The sequence below is a fragment of the Neovison vison genome, chromosome 6 (assembly GCF_020171115.1).
Source record: "Neovison vison isolate M4711 chromosome 6, ASM_NN_V1, whole genome shotgun sequence".
Lineage (NCBI taxonomy): Eukaryota > Metazoa > Chordata > Mammalia > Carnivora > Mustelidae > Neogale > Neogale vison.
Window position 1 is genome coordinate 222,355,352 of NC_058096.1, and position 21,851 is coordinate 222,377,202.

General features: G+C 59.5%; 1 protein-coding gene across 1 annotated transcript; it reads right to left on the reverse strand.

Moving 5' to 3' along the window:
• Positions 1-1,124: 1,124 nt before the first annotated feature.
• On the reverse strand, positions 1,125-11,870 carry TLE6 (TLE family member 6, subcortical maternal complex member). Its single transcript, XM_044255463.1, has 15 exons — positions 11,815-11,870; positions 11,135-11,227; positions 9,099-9,140; positions 5,518-5,580; positions 5,175-5,430; positions 5,046-5,068; positions 4,523-4,586; positions 4,313-4,428; positions 4,179-4,216; positions 3,360-3,612; positions 3,015-3,265; positions 2,620-2,761; positions 2,082-2,232; positions 1,776-1,852; positions 1,125-1,616 (listed from the first exon to the last, which is right to left on the reverse strand). The coding sequence occupies exons 2-15, from the start codon at positions 11,201-11,203 to the stop codon at positions 1,512-1,514; spliced, it is 1,650 nt and encodes a 549-aa protein (XP_044111398.1). The 5' UTR covers positions 11,204-11,227; positions 11,815-11,870; the 3' UTR covers positions 1,125-1,511.
• Between the last annotated feature and the right edge of the window lie 9,981 nt (positions 11,871-21,851).

Here is a 21,851-nt window from a genome sequence, read left to right on the forward strand (position 1 = left end):
CAGCACGGCTTAAGGGACACCCGCGGACCTCTGTGGCTGAACACCACGGACCCTGATCGCTCACTCTTGTCCCCGGGCTGGTGGGGCTCGGCTCCCAGTAGACACCCGGGGCTCCAGGATGGTGGGCTTTCTGCCATCATGACATACAGTTTGGGGGTCCAGTGTCACAGGGAGAGGAAGTCACACGGGCGCTCGGGGCTCTGGCCCGAGAGAGAGCTGCCTGGGTCTCTTACCGGCCGCTCTCTGGACAGAGTCCTCCCAAGACGCTGCACACGTACAAGGGGCTGCGGAACATAGGGGACCACGTGGCTCTTGGGGTGCTTGCCTTGGAGACCCCCGGGTGATTCCAGGCCCACCCTGAGGGGCTGAGTGAAGCCCACGGTCCCAGAGGAGGGGATGGTGAGAGCTGACCCGGAGAACGGCCATTTGTGGGGGTCATGCAGGTCTGTGTAGGAACAGGGAGCGGCATGTGCAAGGGCTTGGAGATGAGGACTGCGACCGGGTGGAAACCAGGGGGACCGAGTACTCCTCCTCCTGGAACGAGGCCTCCAGCCCAGGCTGAAGCAGCCTACGGGAGTGGCCAGCCTGGGGGCACGGTCAGGTCAGCATCAGCGGGAGGCCAGGAGCCAGCAGGGACAGGGAGGGGTGGGGGGGTGGCCAGTGGGGGTGGGGTAGGGGGCGGGGTCGGGGCGCAGGACAGAGCCATATACTGGGGTCTGTATTCTGGAAGCTCCCATGAGCCTGGGCCGCCGTGGAGGGGCTGGGTGTGAAGCCAGGATGCTGCTGGGAACCTCCCAGACGGAGATGGGAGATGGTGGGGACCCCAGGGGAAACAAGTCGCACCCGGGTGGAGTTTTGGAGACACTCTTTGGGGAGAGGGTAGTTCTCTGGGTAAGGAAAGCAGAGCGGTGGGCACCTCCTGGGACGCCCCCCTGGAGGGGCAGGTAAGCAAAGGTGTGAGAGCCGCCAAGGCGGAGAGGCTGGATGAGAAGCTGTTGGCGACCCTCCCCCGCAGGGCACTGCCGACATGGGACCCGTCACTCTCGGGGCGGGGGCATCCCGTGCACTGGGGGGCCAAGCAGCACCCCCTAAAGTCATGACCACCAGTGTCCACGGACGTTGCCACATGTCCCCCCTGAGGGATGGGTTCACCCCCAGGTGAGATGCACCGAGGTATCCTGGGAAGGGGGGACCCCATCCCTGGATCAGAAACCCCCTCTCTGGGAAGTGGGACAGGGAAATCGGTGCACGTGCACCCCCACTCCCAACAGGGGTCCGCAGCTTGAGGAGAGTCTCTGTGCCTGTGGGCTCCGGGCTGGGCTGCAAACCGCTACAGGATGGGCGGGCGGCAGGAAAGGACGCACCCAGACCCACTCTGCTTCTTCCAATTGCTTTACTACCCGTGCAGTGGGGAAGAGACCACCCCCCACCCCTCCACCTTGTTGGCGGAAAAGGACAAAAAAAAAAAAAGAAAAAGGGGGTCCTGAGTCAGGACGACAGGGCCAGGCTCCTCAGTAGGTGATCTGGTACACCGAGGCGTGGTCCTCTGACCCCGTGACGACCAGGCGGTTGTTGGGGGACACATCACAGCACAGGATGGAGGAGGTTTCGGGCACCTGGGAAGGTGGAGGGCCAGGATGAGCTGAGGGGAGCTCACCCACCCCTGCCCCTACCCTCTGCCCTGCAGCTCAAGCCCGGTCCGTCTCAGGAGCCCTGCACCCAGCACCCGGAGCTGAGCACTACCCCCCTGCCCCGCGTCTGGCCCGCGGTGGTACCTGGAACACCACGGTCCCCCTGGGCATGCCATAGATGCTGACTAGGTCATCCGTCCCAACGCTCACCCACCACTGGCCTGGGAGGGGGAGGAGGGGACAGGGTTGTGGGAAATCTGGCAGCTGTGGGCAGGGCCTCTGGGGACCTGGGGCCCAGAGGGAGACCCCACCTCTCTCACGCCCCCGTGGAGAGCATCACTGAGTGGTTTCTGCTGATGAAGGGCAAGGGGGGCTCAGGGAGGGTGGGGCAGGACCCCAGGGGAGGCTGGGGGCCACAGGGGACTCCCCCGCCCCCTCCCAGCCACTCACCGAATGGGGAAAACTTGAGACCCAGTATGGTGCCGTCCTTACAGCCCACCATGTGCTTCTGGCCCCCTCGGGTGGGCTGTAGCCACTGTTGGCCACTGGCTGTGCCCACCAGCACCCAGTCTTCCTGGGGACTGGGGGACAGGCTCATTATCTGGGGGGGGGGGCAGCAGGGAAGAGGCGGGTCAGGTCCCGGCCGGGCCTGGGAGGTGGTAGGGGCACAGGGACCCACCCTGGGGGCTGACCTCAGGCCAGCTTCCTGGCTTCCTGGCCCTGACAAGCAACTTCACACCTCTGGGCCTCAGTTTGCTCATCTGTAAAGTGGGTTGGTCCTCTCTGCCTTAAGGGGTATCGCAGAGACTAAATGGGGCTATGGGCACCCAGTACAGAGCATAGACACATCTAACGTTATCGGGGCCCGGGGGGAGGACATTCCTCCTGCCCCATTCCTGCCAGCACCGATCAGACGTGGGGTCCCACTACCTCCCTCCTCCCAACATCCACCTCCTCTCTAGCCCAAGGCCCAGCCCAGCCCACACACCTGAGACTCGAATTGGTATTCCAGGGGCTCCCCAGGGGTCCTCAGGTCCCAGCACCGCAGGCAGGTGTCCAGCCCTCCCGTCCAGATGTTCTGGTCTTTGACAGCAATGCTCTTGGTTCCGTTTGGGGGCCCCGGCAGGTCCCTGGCCAGAAGGGGTACTGGCAAGGGGGCAGGGCCGAGGCTCTGGGCCTGGGCCCCAGGAGCACCACTCAGCCACTCACACCCCGGTGACCGACGGGGAAGCGGCGGCCACAGTCTGAACTCAGGCCTCCCACTCTCTCAAACGCAAACCGAAGCAGTCAGGGGCTTTTAGCCTTCGGACCGCTGCATCCCTGCTCGGGGCCGGGGGTCGGAAGGGGCTTTTTGGGATGAACCCACACACCCCTGGGCCTCACCTGACAATGCTCTGGTCCCGCAAGTCCCAGATCCTGACTGTGCCGTCGGTGAAGCCCGCGAAGGCCAGGGTGGCCTCGGGGCCGGAGGCCAGGGCCTGGCAGGTGAGGCCTGCGCAGGGCAGCTCGCTGCTCACACGCAGGGAGGGCGCGGTCAGGTCCCACACGCTCACGCCGGCCAGGTCGTGGCCACCCGTCAGCAGGGTCGTGCTGGTCGGGGACAGCAGGCAGGTGCGCAGGTAGGCCTGGGGGGTCTGGGGCGGGACGGGGGCAGGTGACCGTCCTCTGCGGTGGCCGGGGCTCTCCCGGCTCCCACGAGCTCTGCCCCAGAGCCAGCCCCTCCCCTACCTGTACACGCAGGTGGCTCTCGGGGTGCCGGTCCTCCAGCCCCCCGCCCACCAGGCTCCACACTTTGACGCCGCCGCGGCCGCAGGTGAACGCGTGTCGCGTGCAGCTGCTGACGGCCGTGGCGAGCACCGGCTCCCCGTGCTTTAGCGTCCGCATCTTCTCCGCTCTGCGCGGGATGGCCGCCTTCTGGGATTGCCAGGGCAGGGCATCTGGTCTCTTCCACGTGTCCTCGAAATCCTCAGGGTCCCAGCATCTTGGGAGGGGAGGCCTCAGGGTCACCAGCCTGCCTGTGAGTCTCTTTGCCCGCAGGGGCCCCTCCACCAAGCCTGAGCAGCTTCATTCTTCAGAAGTGGGGTTTTCACTCAGGCTCGGCTTCCCAACTACACTGACGTCCCCCCGGGGAAGCCCCTTCGAAGATTCTCCCTCTCCTAGAACCAAACATCACCGCCTTCCACCTAGAACGCTTTGCTCTGTCCTAGCAAACTCCTACTCATCTGTCAAGACCCTAACCATTATGCCCGTTCCCTCCAGGAAAGCCTTCTCATCCCCCGGGGCTCCGCCAGCCTCCAGCCACATGCTTGGGATGGTCTGGATCTCCCTCAACACCCTCTTTCTGTAGGAGTTCTCTCCTCAAATCCCTGGAACCCAGAGCTAGTCATGTGGGGAGAGACGGTGACGCCGGCCTGACTGTAAGTAGCCCCCTCAGCTCTGGGTACCGAGGACAGTAGCAGGGCGGTGGGGTAGAGAGAAGACACACTCTCCCTGTCCCCTCTGCCAGGGACGGAGGTACAGGACAGCAGGGACAACACAGAGACTCACATGGGCTTCAGGAACCGGTAGGCTCTCCCAGCAGGCGCCTGCGGTGGGACCGGGATCATGCGGAGCCGTGTCAGCTCCCACCGCCCCAGCCCTCTCAGCCTTCATGGAGGCTGCAGCTGGGGAAGGGGCCTCACCTGGGCCACGCGGAGGGACAGCGTCCCCTCAGTGTCCAGGCCTGGCAGGCTTGGCTCTGCGCTCTCTTCTCCCAAGCCCTCGGGGGAGCTGGGCGAGGGCTCGGGTGGGCTGGGCACTGGGTGGAGACAAGGCAGATGAGTGGCAGGTGCAGGCTTCTGGGGGCAGGCTCCGCCCCCCCACCCCGTGCCCCCTCACGGCTCTGGGGTTACCCAAAGCATCTCGGCTCCGTGGTGGTTCCAGTCCTGAGTCCTGTGGTCCTGCGTCCTGGCTCTCCTGCCCAAGGGAATTGGGGCGATCGGTTCAGATCAAGTTCAGTTCAGTCTTTTTTTTTTTTTTTTAAAGATTTTATTTATTTATTTGACAGAGATCACAAGCAGGCAGAGAGGCAGGCAGAGGGAGAGTGGGGGGAGCGGGCTCCCCACAGAGCAGAGAGCCTGATGCAGGGCTTGATCCCAGGACCCTGAGATCATGACCTGAGCCAAAGGCAGAAGCTTAACCCACGGAGCCACCCAGGCGCCCCAGTTCAGTTGTCTTAGACCTGGAAAACCTTGGGGAGGCCCAGGCAGTATAGATAAGACTCTTAAGACTTGTCAACAGCCCCAAGTCCCATCTTGGGCACTGGCCTGAGTCCTCTCTGGGCACCTGGGACGGAGGACAGAAGCCGTGGACAACCTTGCAGGAACCCGGACACCCCAACCTGAGGATCCCCGCCTCGGGGTACCAGTTACTCACCAGGCCTGGCAACTGCTCTGTCGCTGGGACGGGGTGGGGCAGGGGGAAGAGTAGGACAACATGATTCAGTGGTGCTGTCCCCAGGCTGTCCCCAGGCCACCCCCATCCCCCACCCCCAAGGAGACTCACTTCTGCGGTGCTGGTCCGTCTTGTGGGTCCCTGTAAAGATCTGCCAGAGCTGCTCGGTCAGAACGTCCTGCCAAAACCGGGGTTCGGGGTCCCAGGGGGACTGCGTGTCCGGCATGGGGGACCCGGCGCCTGCTCTGGAGGGCTGCCTCAGCCAGTCTGAGGACCTCACGGCCAGGATGTCTTCGAAGGGTGGCCCCTGGAGCCCGGAGGGCTGTGGGGTCTCGGCCTCTGGATGCAGGGAAGCCTCGGGGCTGGCCTGTCCCACAAAGTGCAGGGTTGCCAGGGGACGGGAGGCTGGGCCTCGGAGCCGGTCCCCTTCCTCCTCCAGGGCCCAGGCACCCACCTCCGCAGGCTGGAAGCCCAGGGCCTGGCTCCAGGTCTCCACTGTCCGCAGGAAGCTCTCCGTCTGGATGGGGAAGGGGAGGGGGGGGACACATCCCAGCTAAGCCTTTGTTACGAGGCCTGAGCGCTCCTCGACCAGCAAGCCGGCCTCCCAGTGTGTGAACTGGGGACACACCACACGGCCTGCCTCGAAGGTTCTGGGGGTGGATTCACGAGGATGCGGAGCCTACAGCCCGTTAGCTCTTCATACTCAGAACTCCGCAGCCGAACCCTGAAGGCCGGCCATCACCCTCAAGGGGTAGAAGGCGGGGTCCCATGTGGGTTCCCTCCAGTTGCTTTTCTTAGGGGGTTTGAAGACCAAAGCCTTGGAGCGCCAGAGTGGCTCGGTCGGTGGAGCCTCTGCCTTCGGCTCAGGTCACGATCCTGGGGTCCTGGGATGAGCCTCGTGGTGTCTGGCTCCCTGCTCAGCGGGGGGCCTGCTGCTCCCTCTGGCCCTCCCCCCACTCATGTTCTGTCTCTCAGATAAATAAACAAAATTGTTAAAAAGAAAGAAAGCAAGCAAAAGCTTCAACACCCCTCTGCTTAAAATGGCTTCGAGAAGCAAAGTCGTCGGTACCTGTGTTGCTCTGTGTGCAGACGACTGCACTTGCTTAGGTGTCGGGAGCACACTCAGAAACCAGCGATCACCTCTCGGGGAGGAGGGCCAGTAGCAGGCCAATAGGGGACCCCGTGGGAGGGTCACAGCTCTTTATTTTATACTTAAAAATCAGGCCACACAGGGCGCCTGGGTGGCTCAGTGGGTTAAGCCGCTGCCTTCGGCTCAGGTCATGATCTCAGGATCCTGGGATCGAGTCCCGCATCGGGCTCTCTGCTCAGCAGGGAGCCTGCTTCCCTTCCTCTCTCTCTGCCTGCCTCTCTGCTTACTTGTGATCTCTCTCTGTCAAATAAATAAATAAACTCTTAAAAAAAAATAAGGCGCCTGGGTGGCTCAGTGGGTTAAGCCGCTGCCTTCGGCTCAGGTCATGATCTCAGGGTCCTGGGATCGAGCCCCGCATCGGGCTCTCTGCTCAGCAGGGAGCCTGCTTCCCTCTCTCTCTCTCTCTGCCTGCCTCTCTGCCTACTTGTGATCTCTCTCTGTCAAATAAATAAATAAAATCTTTTAAAAAAAAAAAAAATGCCGCGTCTCCAGCCCCACTCAAGTGCTCAACGGCCACGTCGGCCCAGGGGCCGCCCACATGGACGGCACAGGCGCCAAGAGCACAGGTGCCCAGCGCGTGCCCGGCGGCCGGGCGGAGGGTGGGGTCGGCGACGTGGGAGCCTCCTGGCCAGTGTCCCCAGAAATCCAGAGCAGAGAGACCGAGCTCCGTCTGGGTCTGATGAGCAGCCGTGTGGGGACGCGCATGCGCAACTCTACTTAGTGAGCGCGGAACGTTCTAGGCCTGTCTAACGCGGTAGCTGCTGGCTTCGCGTGGCTGGGGAGCACGCCAAACGTGCTGGTTTGAAGGTCAACTTCAGTCTAGATAACACACGTGTCCCATGGCCACCGGAGATCTACGCGCCCCAAGCATCGCCCTTGGGCCTCAAGGAAGCACGCCCCTCGGTGGTGGACCCCAGGAAGCTCCCCAGAGTGGTCCCACCCAAGGCAATCTCCCCAGGCCTGGGGAGAACATCCCGATTCACAATGCACAAGAAAGAAGGAAGGAAGCAATGCGGCCTGAGGGCCTGCTGCGGTGGGTCCCAGCTTCCGGGAACTCCTGGCGTTCCCATTTTGCAGAGGAGAAAACAGAGGCCCACGGTAGCAAAGCCAGTTTCCCCAAGTCAGGAGGACCTGGGGCCAGGCCGTGTTTCCCGCAGCCTGGGCAGGCAGGCAGAATGGCGAGGGAAGAGGGGCCGGGCAGCGGGACCCCCCTCCTGAGCCCACGGCTGGGGGGGGGGGGCAGCCTCCTGGGGCAGCCGGTGATGGGTTCCCCAGCTGGGCCTCCCAGCAGCACAGACCCAGGGGAGCCTTCCCCGACCCGCCCTGGCTCGTTAATGCGCAATTTACTAGCACTTGAACGCACTCAGCATGAAAAGCGCTGCTCCCTCCTGCCTGCCGGCTGGCTGGCCCTCCCCGGGGAGCGCGCAGAGCAGGCAGGGCCACGGAAGGCTGCTGGGATTTTAAATGCACGGCAGGGAGGCTGGGAAAACGAGGAGCTGAGACAGAGGCGAGAGGACAGAGGGGAGTCTCGGCGGGTTGAACAGCGGCTATCTGGGGCAAGACCCACCCCTCCGCACACCCCTGAGCCCCCAATCTCCTCTGTTCTCACCACCAGCTCCTCACCTAGATGGTCCTGTTCTCCTGCCCTGCCCAGACTCTCTCCTCCAGAGGGCGCCCATGAACACAAGTCAGGTCCCCCGCCCCCAGCCCTAGCCCTCAGGACTCCTAGCTCCCTGGTGGAAAAGCCCAAGTCCGCTCCAGCGCCCCCATGATGCCAGGGCACCTGCCCTGTCCCCTCCTCACTGCTCCCACCACAGGGGCCTCCTCTCTGTCCCTCCAGCACAGCAGGTGCTGTCGTGCCCCAGGACTGTTGCACGGGCTGTGCCCTCTGTCCATTCTGCGCCTCCCATCCCAGCGAGCTGCCGCCCTCTGATCCTTCCAGAGTTTGCTCAGATGTCACCTTCTCGGCAGGGCTTGCACTCACACCCCTTCCCCCGTGTCCCCCGAGGCTGCCAGAACCCACGCCCGCACCTTGTCCGGCCCTCACCATCTGACACTTCTGTTTACCAAGCTCCTGTCACCCCAAGGGCAGAGGTTCGCCTGTGTCCTTCTCCGCGGTTTCCCTGGCGCCTACAACGGCCCTTGGCAGGGAGGGAACGGCTAGAGGACTTCTGAATGGATAACCGTGTTCTGGTTGCTTCCTGGCCCCCCTCACTCTGGATCCGTCTCTCCCGGCTCCCCGCGCTGCCCACCCTGGGCCCTGCTGAGCTGCACACACGGCCCTGGCCTTCCGCCAGTCACATCTGGCACAGACAGAGAGTCCTGCCAGCGCCCGGGAGAAAGGGGCCAGGTGGCGGGAGGACAGGCAGGACGGCAAGACGTGCTTCAGCTCGGGCAAGGCGCCCCGTGCCGGGAGACGGCCCCCCCCGACCCAGGCCCGTGCAGACCTGCCTCCCCACCAACCCCGCTCACGTGGGAGATGCCCTCGAGAACACTCGGTTGCCCGGAAGGCCGTCATCCGGGTGCGCCTGGCACATGACAGGCCCTCCCGGCGGAAGCAACGGACGCGAAAAAGTGCTGGAAAGGGCCCTGGCTTCAGCTGAGCCACACGGGGAGCTGGGAGCGGGCCAGGAAGGCAGACACTCCTGGGGTTGGGGGGACGGGGACAGGCGATCCAGGGATCCCTGGGGCATCCCAGGTCAGGTCCTGCCCCCCTCTGCCCTTAGCCCTCCAGGGTTCCCACTTCCTTAGGGGTAAAAAGGCCTCCCCAGTGTCCCCACAAGGGTCCCCACAACCAGGCCTGGTCGTGACCTCTCGCCCGATTTTTCCCTGCTTTTCAAGGAAGGGGAGCCGTACCCGTCCTTGGGTCCTGGTGATCCACTTACCTGCTTGTGATGCTCCTGGAGACCCTGCCGGATCTTCTGGAGCTGCAAGGGAACAGCAGGGATGGCACCGGGAGCTGGGGTGGGGGGGCGATGGAGGGGGACAAGGGGAAGGAGTCGCATGCCGGGCATGCTTCTCCCCAACTGTGTGACCCTGGGCAAGCCACTCGCCCTCTCTGGTCACTACGCTCATCAGCTGGAATATCCCCTACCACACAGAGTGAAAGCTAATCAGAGAGACCCTTGTTTCAATTCAATTCTCAATGTGAAGTTCAAAGGCTCCCCATAACCACCAGGGCCCTGCACCCATGCCCTGTCCTCTCCCTGCCCTCCCCTCCTTCCTCTGCTCCAGCCACAGGGACCTCCTTGCTCATTTCTCCAACACACCCAGGCCCAGTCCTGCCCCAGGGCCTTTGCACAGGCTGTGCCCTCGGCCTGGAATACCCTCCCTTCCTAGCTCTCTCAGAGATGGTAGAACCTCCTCACCTTCCCTATCTCCCTGTCAACATCACCTCTTCCAGGAAGCCCTTCCTAGACTCATGTCCATCTCCCCATCTTCTGTCTTCTTCACAGTGGTTACATTTTGTGAATCCTCTTTCTCCACTTACTTGTCTCTCTCTTCCCCCTAGCGGTGCCCTGTCTATGGGGCTGGCCCCTAGTCAAGTGTGGCTATTTAAATTTAATCGAGTTAAAAATTTAGTCCCCTGCAAGTTCTCAGTAGCCACATGGGCCAGCGGGTGCCATATTGGGCACAGTTGATCTAGAACATTCTCATCACTGCAGAAAGTTCTAGAAGACAGCCCCACATGGGCACCTACACTCCTCCTGAGCAGGGACCCCCGCTACCTATGGTTCTGTGATGAGCCGTCAGGCAAAGAAATGCTTCCCGTAAATACAGAATTTCTAACTTTTGCAGCAAGGTTAGCACTCAAGAGGAAAAAGGCTCTCGAAGAAGCTAGACTGCGTGGGTGACCTCGCACGCCCAGAGGAAGCAGAACCGAGTCGAGGAAAGGGTGTCCCCAAACCCCCCTCCCAAGGCCTGAGGAAGCAGCCCCTCCAGGCTGTCTGGGGGCTGCTCACCGCCAAGTTCACGCTCTCCACCTGCGCGGCCAGGTGAGGGGGGAACCTGGGGGGAAGAGAACCCAGCGGAGCTCTCAGGAGGCCTCCTGGGAGCCAGCCCCGCCGCCGCCCGGCCCGGCCAGCACCCCCTTCACAATTAGGCAAGTGCAGGGTTTTTAAACATATAATCAGTGCAAGTAAATTCACGCTGAACAAGGACAACTCGGAAATGTAAATGAAGGCCAGGAGGGTACTGGTGGCTTTCCTTTCGCTTTGGGCTCCCCCATTCCTAGTTCTGTCTTTCCGGCCAGGGGCTTCTGGCCAACCCCCACCCACCCCGAGGGACCAGAGGGGAGGCTCTCCCTCCCTCTGTGGGCCACAGGGGGACCTCCAGTCCCCGAGAGTCGCCCTCACCTGGGGAACTCGTGCAAGAGCTGATCCAGGACAGCCCGACAGCTCAGCTCAGAAGGAGCCTGGGAAGGTGACGAGGGAGGCGATCCGCAACCCCCCCACCTCCGCCTCCCAACTCCCACCCTCCGGCCACACCTCCAACCAGCCCCCCCAGGGGGTGCGCTGGGACCTCCTGAAACCTGAAGGGACTTAAGTCCCCAAGGAGTAGCCTCCGTTTTGCCTCTTGGCCTCAAGTCTCAAATCCGGACTCTCTGGAGAGCCCTAGAGAGAAAGAAGCTGGCCCGGCCCGGCCCCAACTATTGAAAAGGGTCATCTGGGCAGGAGAGGGGCTTCTGCTTGCAAAATACTAGCAAGGACAATGTGGTCATGTGTTTTAACACCTGGGTGATGAGAGGCAGGTTTAATTTAAAAAGAAAGTGCCCTGGCACCTGTCAGTAGGTGTGGTGGGTTGGAGCCCTGCAGCCAAAGGCCTGGCCACCTGCCTGCGTCCTTCCATCAGCAGGAGAGCGAGGTTTGAGCCCAGCTTCCAGGCTCATACCCCCCACCACAGGGGTTAATGACCTCCTCACCAGAGTTCCTGGGGGCCCCATCATCCCTGGAGGGTGCTTCTGGGGGCTAGGATGGCCCCAAGAGGTCATTTTCAGGCAGGGGGCCCAAGGACTCTAAAATAACAAGAAGAGATGCAGGTCCTGAGAGCAGAAATCTGGGCAGCCAGGGACAGAATCAGTCCCACCCCCCCAATCCCCCCCCCCCCCAATCTCCCCCAGTCCCCCTCCAGGACCCAGTCCCGGATGCCCACCCCCTCCCTGACCTCTAGCACCCCACTGGGTGCCCTATATACCCTCTGTTCCTTTGTCAAACTCTGGTGCCTCTGGCTGCCCCAGCTAGTAGTGGGCTCCGGGGAGGTCATTCTATGATGTGGAAGGAGACGTGACAAGACTCACACCCCCTGCCAGGAACTGTCACCGCTGGGGGACCCCAGGTTAGGACGCCAAAACTCAACCTTGGTTTTGAGACAATTTCCTAAAGCATGGATGAAGATCACTGGGAAGGGTTTTGAAGGATGAGTAAGAGTTGGCCAGGTGACTTAGGAGGAATTTCCAGACAGGAGGAAAGAGACCTCTCTCCACCCCGTCACTCCTGCGCTAAGCCCCTTCTTTGCTTCGCTTCTCCCCTCCACGGCCTTCCAGCCTCCTCCCGCGCCTGGGGGGACGCTGGGGTCCTCCAGGAGACCCGCCTGCCTACTCACCTCCCTTAGAATGGAGGCCCAGGACAGCGAGGAGGAAACCGCGAAGGGTCAGCGGAGTTCAGGCCCAGAACGAAAGCCCCTCCACACCTCCCCTCCTCCCGGGGACCCTTTGACCCGTCGGGCCCCGCCCCGGCCAGCCCCGACCCCGCCCTCGCCCGCCCCGGCCCCGCCCCGCCCCGCCGCCACCTGCGCCACGAGGACGATCAATGAAAGAGCAGCAGCTGCACGTGGGCTCGGACTCCGCGGGCGGCCGCTGCAGGCACCGGCCAATCGCGAGGCCGCTTACCCACGTGGACCGCGGGCTCTTTCGCTGATTGGTCGTCTCTCCCCAGCCGCCGGCCGGGCTGTCAATCAGGGCGCCCGACGCCCGCGCTTAACCCTTGCGGTACCGCTGTGGGGAAGAGCAGCGTGCACAGCCAAAGGCACTTTGGGGTCCAGACTGGGGCGAGGATATGGAGAAGGGCTTGGGGCTTGGGGTCCGAGGGTGCAACCTGGGAAGGGGCTGGGCGGCGTGTAGTTGCATTGTTTAGTGAAAAGCTGGACCGTTTTTTAACGTTGTGGGAGCCGCTTAGAGCTAGGGGTGGGGCTGGGCCTCTGGGCAGAAACCTTAGCCCTCATTCCAGTGCTTCCACAGGAAGCTCAAAGGAAGCTTCAAGCCCCTGTAGTGGGGAAAACTTAGCATCTCCCTTTCATCGACAACAAGCCTGGGGCTCTGGATTTCTGTCAGGTGAATTCTCCCAGCTGTCCCCCAAGCCCAGGATCCCAGAACCAAATGCAGGGACTGCAGAGGCCTTGAAACTGGCACAGCTCATCCAGGCTCAAGGCCAGGGTTGGAAGGGGTGGTGGGTATTCCAGGCCTGGGGAGGATAGAAAGAGAAGGGGCTGGGGTTGTAGGAGGGTGTCCTGGGATTCTAGACTTGTGCTCTGCCCCGGCTTGCAATGCCTACCTGCCCACCGCAGGGCCTTTGCACTAACCATTCCCTCCTCTACCAGGAATAGTCTCCCCCTGACAGCCACTGGCTTGCTCCCCCCTGCTCAGAGGTCACCACTTCTGAAGGCCTCCCCTCACATCCCTTTTAAAAATGAAATTCCACTACCCCGCCTCTCCCTTACTTAATTTTTCTCCAAACACGGTTTGAGTTGGCCCTAATCTTGTTGTAAGTCCTGCTGTGTTCAGAATTCACCTGGGGAGGGAGGCTGGGGTGAGAGCCACGGGAGGAAGAGGATGCTCTGTTTGCCCCTCTTCTGTGCTTTGTCTGGGGAGGGGCGCACGGCCGGTTCAGGTCTCGGGATGCAGTCCCCAGAGGTTCTCATATAAACACACAACTGGGGTTTTGCGGCCAGTCTATGGAGGGCAAAGTGAGGGCTGCTGTGTGTGAGCCACAAAAAAAAAAAAAAAAAAAAAAGAAAGAAAGAAAGGTTTTCACCCACGATCCCTCCACTGGCCCTTAATTGAAGCGTATTTTATTTATGAGACGGTCTGCTAATTGCCTCCCTCTGTGCACTTGGCTCTCTTCCTCCCGTGGTTGCTGGGTACACCAGCTTATCCACGGCGGCCTCACCCAGTATCCGCTGGGTACCTGTGGCTATTTAAATTAAAACAAATGAAAAGGAAACAGAATTAAAAACTCAGGTCCTTGGGCTGGGGATGACCATCCCCACGGGAGAGTGCAGATCTAGAACATTCCCACGCCGGCAGAAAGTTCCAGCAGACGGGACAGGTCTGAGGTCTAGGTCCGCGCACAAGTCAGAAGCATTTTCCTGAGCCCTCTGGAAGGGCTGAGGGCACAGCCGAAAGGAGGGGAGGCAGCAAAGATTTCCTTCTTGGCTTTTGAGTTGTGGCCTTGGAGGCCCCAGGTCTGGAAGAGAAGGGTTTGCATTTCCAAAGCTGTGGAATTCCCTGGCAGGCCCTGGCGACCTCAGACCAGGCCCCCGGAGGCCTAGGGTTACTTGGGTTGGGTGCAGGCCAGGCGAAGGCTCAAGGGAAAGCCCCGGGGTACAGAAGGGGCCATGCAGTGACCACAGGGTGGTGGTGGCAGCAGGGAAGGGGTGACCATTTTCCATCCCCTGACACCCCTGTTCTCTCCCCCATCCCCAGGACATGCCAGTGGCCCCCCGGCCCCCGGTAGACAAGTGACAGAGGAGAAGCAGCAGGTGCAGAAAGCCTGTAAGCAGAAGGACCCTGGTGTCCAGTCAGTGGGTGAATGACCGAGAGGAAAGACCGTGGTCGCGCCGGGTGATGGGTACTGGATGGTGGGGTGGCCCTCAGCCACCCCGCCCTCAGAGGCCGCTGGAATGCCCTTGAACTTAGACTTGGCCCCAGGAAAAGTGAATTTATTGAATTACCCAGAATTGACCGAAGTTTGCCTTCTGCCATCTGGTGGAGAGAGGCTCGTGTTCATTTCCGGGGCTGCTTTGACAAATGACCGCATGCCAGTGGCTTCAAACGGCGCGGAAATCTATTCTGTTGTGATCCGGAGGCCAGAAGCCCAAGCGCCGGCTCTGCTCCCTCCGCAGGCTCCCGGGAGGATTCCTCCGGTTGGGGGTGGGGGCACCAATCCCTGGTGTCCCTCGGCCTCTAGACACGTCCCTCCAGTCCTGGGTCTTCCCCCGGTGTGTGTCTGGTGTCCAAAGTCCCTTCTGCAAGTAGGACACCAGTCCCCGGACTTTGGGCCGCCTTGCTCCATCCAGTACCACCTCAACCCTAGCAATTTCACCTGAAATCATCCTATTTCCAAGTAAGGTCACATTCCCACGTACTGGGAAATTAGGACCCAAGCAGACCTTTTTGAAGGGCACCATTCTACTCTCGACAGGCTCAGAAGAAAAATGGAATAGATGCACCCCCCCCCATCTGCCATGAATCTGGACAGCTTAACTCACCTCCCGGGGTCACAGAGCGACTAGGAGGCTAAGCTAGGATTTGAACCCGGGTCATCTGGCTGTGGGATGTACCCTCGTAACCCTGACGCCATAATGCCCAGATCTAAGTAGGTTCCTGCCATCGAACGGCCCACGTCGCAGCACGAGGTGGGGGATCGCCACCCCGGAGGACCCAAGCTCGGAGGAAGGTGCATCCGTCCCGCAAGCGGCCTTTTGGATCCCCGGACCCAGCTGTCACTTCTGGAGATGCCCAGATGTATTAGGTAGCCACCGTGGCATCACAAAGTGTCCCCAAAGTTAGTGGCTTCAAGGAAAAGCCCTGATCCCGTCTCCCAGGGTTTCTGGTGGTCAGGAATCCGGGCGTGGCTTTGCTGGGTCACTTCTGGGGGCGCTGACCAGCTGCTGTCTGCACGTCAGCTGCTCTGTCCCCCTTCCCGGCGAATGCGTTCTGCCAGCCAGAAGCGGATTTGAAAATCTCAGTGAGAGCCTGTCCAGGGTCACTGTCTCCTGGGGCGTCTCTGACCGTACTCACCACCTAGTGGGTTTTTGTTTTTCTCACCAGCCGGTGCTTTGTTGTTGTACTTGATTCTTCTTTCTCCTGTGTGTGTGTGTGTGTGTGTGCGCACACGCGTGTGCGTGTCGCTGCTGGGTGGGTGACACACGCACCCATTCAGGGGCCTTTCTCCTGCTTATTTTCCCCAAATGTCTGTGTCTCAGTTGTGGGGTCCAACGCGGCTTTCGCCTCCCCGCTCCCCGGAACCCGCACACTTCTGACACGCTTCCCCATCGGGGCTGGGCAGGGGGTGGTGACCAGGGTGTCCTCTGACCTGCGAGCACGTAGCTCTTTGTCCTATCCGTGTTCCAATTCACACTTTGCCTCGAAGGGAGCCTTCCCCTGGGACCCGGGGCAGAGACAGGTGCCCTGGACGAGGCGCCAGCGTCCCGGCTTCCGACCGTCGCCCATCCAGCCAGTTCGGGTCCGGTCAGGACCAGGAGTGACCGGGGCCCCGGGCTGCGGCTGGCTTCCCAGCGGACTCGCAGCGGCCCGTGTTCATCCCAGCGATGTCATCCCAAGGCAGGCAGTGGCCTTGACCCCAAGGGAGCCCCCAAGGCAGGGAGAGGCCGCAGAAGCCTATCCTGAGGGTCCAGCGCATCGCCTCCGGAGGTGGGCAGCGGGGAGGACGGATCCCCCGCTCGACCCGCGCCCAGGCCGCTTCGGGGTCGAACCTGTGGTCTCCGGCTCCCTCTGCTGGCGACATCTTGAATTACAGCGCCGTCGCCGCGTCCTTTCCCGACCGTGGGGTCACCTGTTTCACCACGCGCCCTGCGCTGGCGCAGGATCTTTAGTAAATTTGTCCGGTGGCACAACCATCACCACAGCCGAATCTTGGAACATCCCCATCACCTCGGACGTGTCCCTCCGGTCCGTTATGAATCACCCCCCAGCTTCCTCTCCCTGGATAATCTCTTTTTCTAGAAACGTCGCACACATAGGCTTCTAAGTGTGAGTCTTTCGTGTCCGGCTTCCCCTGGGAGGAGGTTTGCCTGTTTGCAGTTTGGGCGGCGGCGGACACAGCCGTGGCGGACGTCCACGCAGGTCTGTGTGTGGGAAGGGGTGGATGCCTGTGTGTCCCTGGGGTCGATGCCTCGCCGTGGAGCCGCGAGGTGTGGTGTGGCAGCGGGTCTGTCCACTGTCTTCTGGGGCTTCCAGGCTTTTCCCCAAAGTGGCAGCACCGTGTTGCCGTCCCACCAGCTGTGTATGAGGCGTGACTTGCTCCACGGCTCTCACTGGGGAAACTTCTGAATGAGGGGATTCCCCGTGGCAGGACCCTCGTCCTTCTCAGAAGCGTCTCCTGGTGGCCAGCTGGTCCTCACCGGGCCCCGGGCTCCCTGCTGCAAGCCGGAGCTTCGCTTCTGCCCGTCCGCTGACACTGGACGCCGGTGGGTTTGGGATGTCCCGGCCCTGCGTCCCTGCGGTGGGTGAGGACCTCTCCTTCCCGGGGCTCCCTCTGCCTATCCATCTTTCCGGTGTCACTGTCTACTGATACTTTTTTTAAAACGTCCCTCCAGGGGCGCCTGGATGGCTCAGTGGGTTAAAGCCTCTGCCTTTGGCACGGGTCATGATCCCGGGGTCCTGGGATCGAGCCCCACATCGGGCTCTCTGCTCAGCGGGGAGCCTGCTTCCCTTCCTCTCTCTCTGCCTGCCTCTCTGCCTACCTGTGATCTCTGTCTGTCAAATAAATAAATAAAATCTTTAAAAAAAAAAAAAGTCCCTCCAAAGAACTGCACGGATGCATTGCTTCTAAGCACAAAACAGACCCAAAGATTTCAAACGGAAAATGACCGTCCCGGCCTCTGTGTCCTCGGGGGGGCTCCCTGGCCTCAGCCGCTCATGCCACAGTCGTGGTTCTCCAGCTGGCGGGCACCACGATGGCCTGGGGGGTTGTTGAAGCACAGACCACTGCGCTCCAGCCCCCAGAGCTCCTGATGTAGGGGGTCTGCCATAGGGCCAGGAACCCACATTTTTAGGACGCTCCTTGGAGACGCCGAGCGGCAGGTGCAGAGACCAGTGGAGAGCCCCGCTCTCCGAGGCTTGGCCACGAGGGCCCGAGGAGCTCCACGTGGTGATGGCTTTGCTCCGTCACACCGAACCCTGTCTCCCCGACCGCCTCCCTCCCTTACCATCGAGTTTAGTTACGTGGACCGTGGACCATGGGCACTGATGTTCCCGTGACCATAAACACCGTGACCCGTAAACACCGCCGTGTTTTGGGCTCTACAGTTCAGGGGGCTGTAGCGATGTGCTGACGGAACCGGGGACATGGGCGTCTCATTTTCTTTGAGTTGATTAAAGTTTAGGGGCGCCTGGGTGGCTCAGTCCTTAAGCGTCTGCCTTCACCTCAGGTCATGATCTCAGGATCCTGGGATGGAGCCCTGCATGGGGCTCCCTGCCCAGCAGGAAGCCTGCTTCTCCCTCTCCCACTCCCCTTGCTTGTGTTCCCTCTCTCACTGTCTCTGTTTGTCAAATAAAGAAAATCTAAAATAAATAAATAAACAAATTAATTTTAAAAGTTTATATTTTATTTTTTTTTAATATTTTATTTCTTTATTTGACAGAGAGAGATCCCCAGCAGGCAGAGAGGCAGGCAGAGAGAGAGAGGAGGAAGCAGGCTCCCCGCTGAGCAGAGAGCCCGATGCAGGGCTCGATTCCAGGACCCTGAGATCATGACCTGAGCTGAAGGCAGAGGCTTAACCCACTGAGCCACCCTGGCGCTCCAAAAGTTTAGATTTTAAAAAGGACCCTGAATTAGGGTGGCTCAGGGTCCCGGCATGCCCGGCAGGGTGTACGGGGCCAACCAGGACCAGGCGGTCACCCCAAACATATAGGAAAATGTTTCCGTTTGGAACAGTTCGGGTATGCAATTCTAACTGTCTGCCGGTGGGTTTCATGACATCTGAACGCAGATCAAGGATTTGTAGAGACGATTAAGTGTCTGAATCGAGTGTGTGATGCACTGGGGATTTCAAAGACTTTGTACCCAAAAAAAGGGTAAAATACTCACGAGTATTTTTTCATACTGATTATGTTTGAAAGGAAACTATTTCAGACCAATTGGGTGAAATATACTGTTAAAGTTAATTTTACTCTTTTCTTTTTTTGTTTAAAATTTTTTTTTAAAGATTTTTATTTATTTATTTATTTGACAGACAGAGATCACAAGCAGGCAGAGAGGCAGGCGGGAGGTGGGGGGTAAGCAGGCTCCCTGCCGAGCAGAGAGCCTGATGCGGGGCTCGATCCCAGGACTCTGGGATTGTGACCTGAGCTGAAGGCAGGGGCTTTAACCCACTGAGCCACCCAGGCGCCCCTACTTTTTTCTTTTAAAAAAGTGTGTCTAGAAAAAAATTTTGAAAGATTTTCCTTATTCCCATTAGAGGTAGATGGAGAGAGAGCGAGAGCAGGAGCAGGCGGGGAGAGAGACAAGCGGTCTTTGCACTGAGCACAGAGCCCCACAATGGGCTCGATCCCGGGACCCTGAGATCCTGACCTGAGCCGAAACCAAGAGCCACGTGCTGAACCCAGAGCCAGCCAGGCACCCCTAGGGGATTTTACGTTGCATGTGTAGCTCACAGCGCACTTTCCTGGGACGCCGCTGCTCCAGGGGGCAGATTTCCAGCCTCCTCTTCCTCTGTTTTGCTCATGATCGGTTTCATAAGAAACTCGTTGAGCTGTAATTCCCACACCGTGCAATTGACCTAGTTAGCCTAAAATTCAGTATTTTTTTTAGTACATTCGCAGGGTTGTGCAACACACCACACCACCATCCACTCTAGAACATTCCCTCACCCCAAAAAGAAACCTGTCTCCATCAGTAGTCACCAACCCCCTGAGCCCCGGCCCCCACAAGCCCCTCCCACCCGCGGAGGAGCCTGGTCTGGGCGTGTCACACGTGTGGACTCACACCCCGTGTGGCCTCCTGTGTCTGGTCCCCTCCCTGCGCGTCGCGGGCTCGGGGTCCCTCCCGGGGCCGCGCGGGGGCCTCCCCCTGCTCCTGGGCAGGGACGTTCTCCTTCACCACTTCACAGACACGTGGGGGCTCACTTCAGGGTTCAGTTGCCTTTTTCTTCCTTTTTCCTTCTCCTGACAATATAATCCTTTAAAAAAAAAGATTTTATTTATTTATTTGACAGAGAGAGACAGCGAGAGAGAGAGAGAGAGAACACAGGCAGGGGGAGTGGTACGGGGAGAAGCAGATCCACGGAGCCGAGAGCCTGATGCAGGGCTCAATCCCAGGACCCCCGGATCTTGATCTGAGCTGAAGGCAGAGGCTTAGCCATCTGAGCCCCCCGGGCGCCCGTCCTTACAATATAGTCTTAAGAAACAGCCATTTTTCTTTTTTAAAGATTTTATTTATTTATTTGACAGAGATCACAAGCAGGCAGAGAGGCAGGCGGAGAGAGGGGGAAGCAGGTTCCCCGCTGAGCAGAGAGCCCGATGCAGGGCTCGATCCCAGGACCCTGAGACCATGACCTGAGCCAAAGCAGAGGCTTAACCCACTGAGCCACCCAGGTGTCCCCCATTTTTTTAATGGCTTCTAATTCATCGTTCTTCATTTTGTGGATGGTCCCATGGCCTAAGGGTTGCCCGGATTTCAAGCGGGTTTCTCTGCTTTTCCGACACCCCAGCATTCTTCTGAGCACCTGCTGGCTGGCAGGCAGGACTGGAGGGTCCAGGCTCCTGTTCCTCTGCCACCCCAGCCCTGGGACCCTCTCTGTAAACATACAGATTTCTGAGCCCCAGCCCAGCAGATGGGGGAGCAGGGGAAATTAGGGATTCTTCGGAGAGTGAGGGTCTTTTTAGAAAGCTTCCTGCTGGGAGAGGGTGGCCTGAGAGCCCGGAGGGAGGGGGAGTGAATATAAAGGGTGTTCTGGGAGACCCTTGTGGTGTCCCGAGTGTTCTGGATCTTGGCTGTGGCTGCATGAAGCTACCTGGTTCGGTAAGTGTATGGAGCTTACACACACACACACACGCACACTCACACACACACACACACACACACACACACTGGAAGGGTCGCATCAATGTCAATACCCTGGCTGGGACGCTGAACTCTACTTTTGCAAAATGTGACCACTAGAGAGAAAGTGAACACGCTTCCGTACAACTGCAGGTGAATCGCCATTCTCCCCGTACAACCTTCAGGCAAAAAGAGACACACTACGGGGATCCATGGTGCCGCCATGGGCGTGCCCATACCCCGGAGAGGCTGGAGCTGTGGGCTGCAGCTTCGGAGCAGCGACCTTGTGCAGTGAAATGAATGACTTTCCCTGCTCTCATCCTACCAGCCCTACAGAAAAAAAGGTGAGGCTAGCATTGGGCATGAAAAAGAAAAAGGAGTGGGTCCAGGTGACTCGGAGAAATGGCTTTCTTCGGGACCTGCGGTTTTCAACGGCAGAGAAACCATTCTAAAATTCCTGGAAGGAAAACCTTTTATTTTCTTGAAAACCAGCAGTGAAGCCAAGGACAGGCCAAAAAATGGAAGAAAACGGTTGCAAACAATTAGAATCGCTTCTCCCTTTTTCTCTGACCGTTCACTGGCTAGCTACATGCTTGTGCGTGTGTGCATGTGTGTGTGCACGTGCGTGTGTATACACACACAAATTAGGGGCAGCCCCCTCTTAACTCTGCGCTTACATTGCAACCTGTGCCCCTTTATCCTGAAATGCTTCTGCGGGAAGTTTTGAGGGTGAGGGGCGCCCTCTTGTGGTCACACTTTTTCTCCGCAGAAAGACTTTCTTCTGGGTTCTAGATACAATCACTTTGTCGGTCTGTGTTTTGCCAGTATTTTCTCCTTGTTGCCGCTTGCCTCCTCGTTTGCTTCGGAGCGTTGTTCAAAGCGCAAATACTTAAAATGCTAACGACCCCCTTGATCTTTTCTTTGTGTGTGTTTGTCACATTTCGGGGACTACCTTAGAGGTATCGGCCGGGCCCCAGATCACGAGGATTTCCCTTCTGGGTTTTCTTGGAGATGTTTCGAGTTCCTGAGTTTCCACTCCTGCTCTCAGGTCTACGCTTGGCTGAGAAGCGATTGCACGCACTGTATTACCGCGAACTCACCGATTGTGAGTAGACAGGCCCGTTCTTAAAAGGAAGCCCTGGAAGAATTTTCAAGTCGCCTTAAATGGAGCCTGTTAATTTAACGCAGTTGTAACCAGCTGTCCCCCGCACATCTCAGCTGCCAGTGTAGCCCATTGGAGCTTCTCCAGTCCCTGAGATGGCGGCTCACAGCCAGGAGCTGCCCACAGAGTCCCCAGGCCTGCCCCAGCCCCCAACCCCCAGCAGAAGCATCCAGCCTGGAATCTGGAAAAGGCTGGGGCTGGTCCCCAAAAGAGGGAGCTGGGAATGTGGGGAGGGTGTGGGGAGGGTGGGGGCTTCCCTGGGAGAGATGGTGATGTAGGAACAACATTAGGGTTCGAAGCCAAGGGCCTCAAAAGAATTCTTGAGACTTTTGGGTGTAAAAAGGTGGTTTTATTAAAGCACAGGACACGACCCGAGGGCAGAAAGCACAGCACAGGGGTCATGAGGAGGGCCCCATGAGAGGGGGTTAGGGAGAGCATCAGTCTCTAAGGAATTTTGGAAGCCAGGTTTCCAGGTC

Coding starts and splice junctions, on each gene's coding strand:
- TLE6 (XM_044255463.1), bottom strand. CDS start 11,203: ATGACCTCTTGGGGCCATCCTAGCCCCCAGAAGCACCCTCCAGGGATG. Junction 4,587..5,045: donor CAGAGCAGTTGCCAGGCCTG/GTGAGTAACTGG, acceptor TCCCTTGGGCAG/GAGAGCCAGGACGCAGGACC. Junction 1,617..1,775: donor GGGGGACCGTGGTGTTCCAG/GTACCACCGCGG, acceptor CCACCTTCCCAG/GTGCCCGAAACCTCCTCCAT.